This window comes from Brassica oleracea, chromosome C6, assembly GCF_000695525.1.
Source record: "Brassica oleracea var. oleracea cultivar TO1000 chromosome C6, BOL, whole genome shotgun sequence".
NCBI classification, from domain to species: Eukaryota; Viridiplantae; Streptophyta; class Magnoliopsida; order Brassicales; family Brassicaceae; genus Brassica; species Brassica oleracea.
In genome coordinates, this window is record NC_027753.1 from 27,665,420 (window position 1) to 27,672,112 (window position 6,693).

The 6,693-nt window shown below is 35.7% G+C and overlaps 1 protein-coding gene across 2 annotated transcripts; it reads right to left on the minus strand.

The window, feature by feature from the left end:
- Positions 1-900: 900 nt before the first annotated feature.
- LOC106296307 (lipase member M-like) lies at positions 901-4,490 on the minus strand. 2 transcript variants are annotated; one of them, XM_013732412.1, is made up of 8 exons: positions 3,970-4,490; positions 3,630-3,803; positions 2,862-3,551; positions 2,714-2,782; positions 2,563-2,619; positions 2,343-2,395; positions 2,188-2,263; positions 901-2,041 (listed from the first exon to the last, which is right to left on the minus strand). In XM_013732412.1, the coding sequence occupies exons 1-8, from the start codon at positions 4,008-4,010 to the stop codon at positions 1,084-1,086; spliced, it is 2,118 nt and encodes a 705-aa protein (XP_013587866.1). In that variant the 5' UTR covers positions 4,011-4,490; the 3' UTR covers positions 901-1,083. The 2 variants fall into 2 exon arrangements, with proteins under 2 accessions (XP_013587866.1, XP_013587867.1); XM_013732413.1 differs by having other exon boundaries at positions 906-2,041; positions 3,630-3,808.
- Between the last annotated feature and the right edge of the window lie 2,203 nt (positions 4,491-6,693).

The following is a 6,693-nucleotide window of genomic DNA, read 5'->3' on the forward strand; positions in this document are numbered from 1 at the left end:
AATTTTCATATTTTTCAAACAAATTCTAAAAATATTTTTTAAATATTTTGTTATAATTGTTAAAAAAATATTGAGTTGCATTTCAAATAAAAAAGTAAAGATATTAAAAATATTCTAATTAAAATATGTAAAATTTAATATAGTTTTAAGAAAATGGTCAAAAAAAAATTACACATAAAATAATCATGATTTTTGTTAACTGGGCGGATCATTATTTATATGATATCGCATACGAAGAAAAATTTCTGTTTTTAAAATTATCTAATGAACTCTATACTCATTTTTTTATATTTTTTATATGATATCACACATTCGTAAAAAAATAGATAGTTTAAGATGCAAAAAATAATATTTACTTAATGAATATAATATGAACGAATATTACAAATACATCATTTAATAAAATAAATAATTAAAAACTGAAAATTCATATCCGCGAATGGTCTAGTTACTTTTATATTGATGTCCTTTTAAACTAAAAGGAAACACGATAAACAAGACACAATATGAATCGATCGTTCATAACGGAGTTCGCCTTCGGTTCCATTTCCTTCAGAACCGTCCATGTTCTTGTATCCGATGTGGTGATTCGATTAAAAGAAAGGCTATATTAAGAGCTGCTCAATGGCCGGTGTTGATCTGATTTAGCATTTTTTCTTTTTTTTTTCTTTTTTTCCTTCAAGGTCTCCGTAATATCTGATATCCCTCATGTTGACTCAGTCGGAACCCCTGCTCCTAACTCAAACCGTATACCATTTTCAAGTACGACGGCTGGTAGATTATCTGGTAAAGCTGAAGGATTATGCGTTCAACAGCTTTCGTTAAGAAGGTTCTCTCCTACAAATTTTCTATATGCAGTAAAACTCACGCCAGACTGTTGAGCTCGCCACCGCCATCATATTATAAACAAATATTATATTCCTGAAAAAAACATCTCTGACAACAAGATCATTTCATCAAGCGATCACAGTTTACACTATGTACACTATTACAGGGGGAGATCAACGGAAACACACATGAAGCTCAAACACACAACATCACAATACAATGACACCGGACTCTACACTGGCCATGGTTTGGTTTCTAGCTACTTACACTACTGATACCTTCCTTTTTCTTCTTCTTCAGTTTCATACCTTTCTGGCTGCTCTGCCTCTGCTCACTTGGGGTCACTTCCACAAGCAGAAGCCTCGACATCACATACGTCAAAAGCTCTTCCCGGTGAGAGAATGTGAAATCAAGGTGAGCATACTCAAACTCATTAAACGATACATCAACCCCTGCATCTCTCATCACCTTGTAGTGTTTCCTCACCATGGAAGGCCGAATCACCTTGTCTTTCTTCCCCGCCACTAAATCCACAGGCACATCGATGAACTCGTAAGACTCCCCTAGATCAAGCGGTTCAGGAGAGCCGTAAACCTCCATGTTAGCTGTCCTGCTCCCGTAATCAAACATCTTGAACTTACCAGTGTGTTTGATCTGAGCAAGATGTTTCGCAACGCCGAAGGATACAGCTGGCATATCGTTCATGTTGTAGTGAGGCGTCCCTAATACTCCAACCCAGTTCGAGCTGTCTCCACCAACTACATAACTCATCAGGGTTTGGACCAGTCCACCAAGAGCAGGATAGTTGTGGAAGTCACGTGCTAGCTTGTTTAGAAGCATCCTGAAGAACCTTGTCGGTATGTAAAAGGCAGGCACGATGTGAGCCAATACAGGACTCACAAAAAGGAATATGTACTCAACAATTGTGAAACCTAAGTTGGAGTCTTCGTGAAATCCAGCAGGTGAAAGTAGGATCAGTCGTGAGAGTCGATGTGGCTTCTCCTTGATTTTGCGAGTGATGACGTACATGAGAATTGCAGCACCGCCTAGGCTATGACAGATGGCACAGAGCTTATAAGGCTCCTCCTGGTTGATTTCCTCGTCGATATTAGGCTGGCTGAGCTTCAGTTCTGAAGTTTTGATTTCGTGGATTTTTTCTATCATCGCTGGGATATCCTCAGTACCATGCTCGTTAATGGAGTATCGCCAGTATCTGCATTTTGATCAACACCAATCAACACTAGGTTGCAAGCATATATCTCAGGCATAACAGTTCTTTTCCCCAGTCTCTACTATCATAAGGAAACTAGCCAGAGCAAGTAGACAATATATGAAGCTAAACTGAAATAAAGAACTCACTCTTTCGAGGATATGTTCTTGTTCACATGATCTCTTGACACTAAACCCCGAAAGTTCCCCAAGAAAACATCATAGCCTGTGAAGTAAAAGAGTGTAAGCAGTTGGTATGTGAACTGATTTACAAGATTGGATTATGAAAAATATGAAGCTTGAACCTTGGTCATACGCCGCAAAAGCTGGAGATCCGACAACTCCATTAGATACCCATCTGAAGAAGAACGCACAGATAAAAATAAATAAAAGAACGAGGAGAACAAATTATGCAAAGAATTTCATGTAACGTGGATATAGAAAACAATACTTCCTCAACCATTCAGCTTAATGAAGTTTGCGACTTTTACAAGTGATCTAAGATGAAGACACCATGAGACTCACCCCATTGAAGAATCCAATATACCATGCTGTAGATAAACAGCTTTCCTTGCATCACGTCTGCAAAGACCAGAAAAACAGTCAGGGATCACATGCTTAAGGTAGAGAAAGGATGCACACAAGTGAGCGTACTATATCAAAAATAAAGTTATACCTTGGTATCCTTTCCAAAAGAAGAACATATCCATCAGATGTAACAACACGAATAGCTTCGTAAGGATACCTATTAAATGTAAGAGATAAATTAATTAAACGAGAGAGGAAAAAAAAAAGAGATTAAGACATCTAAGCTGCCCCGTTACCCCAGCTCTGTTATGACATCTTGACATGTTCGAGTATCCGTGTTCATAGAGCTGTATAAGCGCGTGGGCCTTTCCGTAAGAGATGGATCAGTATCTCCTAAAGTAGCAGTCTGCACAGGTTCATCATCTAAAACATCATCATGACTTTCTTTCCGACTGTTACTGCGAGAAGAGAACCATGACGACATTTTCGCAAAAGCTTCCGAGGGAGAAAGGATCATATGTGTAGCCCTGTGGAAAAAATCAAAAATAGCTTCTATACAGATCTCAATAGCAAGATGAAGATCCTCAATGACTCCGCGTCTTCTATCAGTAGCACGGTTGGGCACATCATGGTCTTTGCTCGACATAGTCTTGCTAACACGAGGCCTAGGTGAACAACGTTGGTTCCTTCTTGGACTCGTAGGAGCTCTTGTACTACTTCGCTTATAGAACAAACGAAGAAAGTACTGCGGTATCCATACCAAGATCCGTAAAGGGAATATCAACCACCAGAGAAGGAAGGTAACCCACTCAGTCCAGTGGCTTTCAGGATTTGCAGAAGCACTGGCCCAAGAAAGGCGTGAGCTTTGAGAAGAAGGTGAAGCAGGGAGGGCGCCATCACTCTCTTCTCCGGAGGAATAGTCCGAGCTCGAAGTATCGGAATCCACAGAGAGCTCATGAACGAATTGATTGAAAGAAGAAACCCCACTGCCATCAAAAGTCGAGTTAAATTAGAATCATCATCATCATCATCATAAGCACAAGATTGAGAAATGATTGTGGTACTTGTGCATCCAGCGTGGCAAGCGTGGTCCACGGAAAGTGGGCCTGAGCTCCCAGCCATGGAGACCTTCGAGAATATTAGCCTTCCCGGGGAGAAGCGTCAAGAGAAGAGCGGAGACTCCGTTAATGCATCTAGCAATGTTGTTCAAAGACTCATATGTAACAGTTTTCACTGACCTGCACTACAAGACAAATACATAATCATCCATCAACAAATGTGACTGAACATAATCTAGCAATGAAATTTCTAATGAGAAATCGGATTAGAAAGCTCCTCCGATTACGAGATATTTAAACAATATAACGAACTCAGAGATGGTCACAATAAGAGAAATGGACTCACTCTTTGGTGACAGCGAGGGCGTTATCTACGATCCGTTGCATCACTTTTATTTATAAATCCTAACTCAGATTTTAGAGAAAAAATAATCTGATTCGGCGATTTCTCTCCGATATCCGCCAAAATTTTCCAGGAAAACGACAACGAGAAAAGTTATATCCACCTGAATAGAAATTCCGATGGATTCGTTGTTGATTCGAGAGACTTTGACCAAATCGCAATGGAAAATCAGATTAAAAAAAGGAAAACACAGAGACCCAGGAACCGAGATTCAAACAAATCCAAAAATAAACAAATACATTGGGAGAATCCGATATTTTAGGGGCACGTCGGCGATTCTTGCCGTCCAGAGGATGAGAGAAGAGACCGGATTGATGACACGTGGATAACCGTTATTGGATAATATCGAATGTGACAAACTACTACTACACGTTTTCATCTAACGTTTGGGAGACGGAGAAGGTCGATTTACCAAACACGCACACGCTCAAATAGAGAGCAATGAGTAAATTGCCTGAGATCAATAACTGCTTCTGTAAGATATTTTTATAATGTCGACAAAAAAAAAGAAGAATATATTTTTTTAAAGGAGAATTTGGTTTATATACAAAACACAAAGGGAAATGAAGAATATACCGGTGATTTTGACATAATTAAGTCGATGACAATTAGCCCAATAAATGTCCAATTTTGCCCTTTTTAAGTACAAGTTTCCTGTCGGTGAAGCGAGATGACGTCTGTGTTTCACATGGTATAGTCATCTCCTCTGCGTTTCAGATGGTAAATACATGTATAGATGTATACTATTTACTAGAAGATATATTACATAAGACACGCTACAGTTCTAATAATCGCATATGGTTTCACAGTATTCAATAAAAACATGTGGAAACTAGTTGATACAAATATTCCATTTTCACCAAATCACGTGTTTAAATTCCCTGGTATGGACATGAGTGGCCTATAAACTATTTACCATCAAATCATCAGCAGAAGGTAACGTCACCAATTTATTTACCATATGCAGAAAAAGACAACACACTTTCAAACAGAATGGAAAACAAATATACAGTATAATAAGTAACTTCAAATAGAACATAATCCTATAGATAATGCAAATATAATATTAGATGTAACACAACATACGTAAATAATGAATCACCGAACCCTCCTATACTCAAATCCCTACTTAGTAAATCTAAACCCTAGGTAGGATCCTGTAAACCCAAATAAAATCTATAAATTACATTTGAAATCACATTTATTTGTTCAATAAATAATACCTAGTATGGATCTTATATAAAATAGTATATAAATATATGTTCTATTTACGTTAGTAGAGCATCATACGTAAAATAGTATAAAAAAAATAAGAGCATTTGTTGATGAAAATAACATCTTTGAACTACATATGATCCTAACATTCATACATAACATCTTCTAACATTGGAACAAAACAAATTTTATATCCCAAGAAAAAATACAAAAAATGACATAGAAGAGAAACAAAACCGATTGTTTAATTTAAAAGAAATAATATAGAAATACGTAAAAAACATAATACTGTATATTAAATAGTATAGTAACTTTACATAGAAAGTTACAGTACTAAACAAAATATACTATACTATAGTTTTTTTATACCCAATATAGTATAGTCTATGAACTCATCTTCTTTATCTTTTCCTCTTTTCAGAAGTAGTGACACTCATTCGCCAGCTCACTGTCATTATTACTTACTACCATATATTGTTGGCAAGCTATCTTCTTCATCTCTTATTCTTTTTCTGATCAGTTGATCTGCATCCGGTTCATCATCGTTAACCTTCACCACCATTAGATCTGAATAATAGTTGAAATCAGCCTGATGCAATCATATTTCCAATTTTGCTTACAAAAGCAAAACCATAATAAAAAAATCAAAAATATGTTTGCGAGAATCAAAGATTCGAGAGGAGAAAAAAATTAATGGAAGAAAAGAGAAAAAAAAACACAAAACGATTGCATCGGTGACTCTAAAAAGATATTTTGGCAAATATGATAGAAAATATGTTGAATATCATGGTCAACATATTTTTTAGTTAGATGGTGAATTATAATTTTTTTGTTTATTATACAGTGCAATTTCCTTTTTTTAATAAGATTCTTCAAATTATAAACACTTTTTTAAAAAATTCCTTCAAAAACAAATAGGAAAAATTCCTCTAGTTGCACATGGAAACTTTTGCACATGGAAACTTTTCTCTTCCAGTCATTTGTTTTTGGAGATAACCTTTTGCTTAACGCATGTGATTAAATTATTTAACAACCAACCGAATTAAATTGGTCGTGGCAACTATTGTACTTAGTTTATAGTGTTATTATTTATTAGTATATGCTATAAGAGAAGTACTTTTTTTACGACAGAACAGAAAAATAGGACTAGTTGAAAACCTAACCATAAAAAAACTATATACAATGCCCAAGCAAATTCAAGAGGTTCACATAAAGAGGTGGTTTTTCTAGTTAAATATATGCATAGGCTCGCCTGAATAATAAAAACTAGATTAAGATCTGCGCCTTACGCGAAATAAATATTATATATAAAAATTATTTTATGTATTATATGTTCTTACATATTATGAAATAATAAATATATATTGAATAATTAAAAGTCAGTAACTATTACATATATAATTAAATTGGTGCGAACGTATAAATCAATTTTATTAATCCAAACAATTTTTT

Excerpts from the sequence above, each read along its gene's own strand:
- LOC106296307 (XM_013732412.1), bottom strand. The coding sequence starts at position 4,010 with ATGCAACGGATCGTAGATAACGCCCTCGCTGTCACCAAAGA. Across the intron at positions 2,620-2,713 it reads CTTTTGGAAAGGATACCAAG|ACGTGATGCAAGGAAAGCTG; the intron begins GTATAACTTTAT and ends TGGTCTTTGCAG. Across the intron at positions 2,042-2,187 it reads AAGAACATATCCTCGAAAGA|ATACTGGCGATACTCCATTA; the intron begins GTGAGTTCTTTA and ends ATCAAAATGCAG.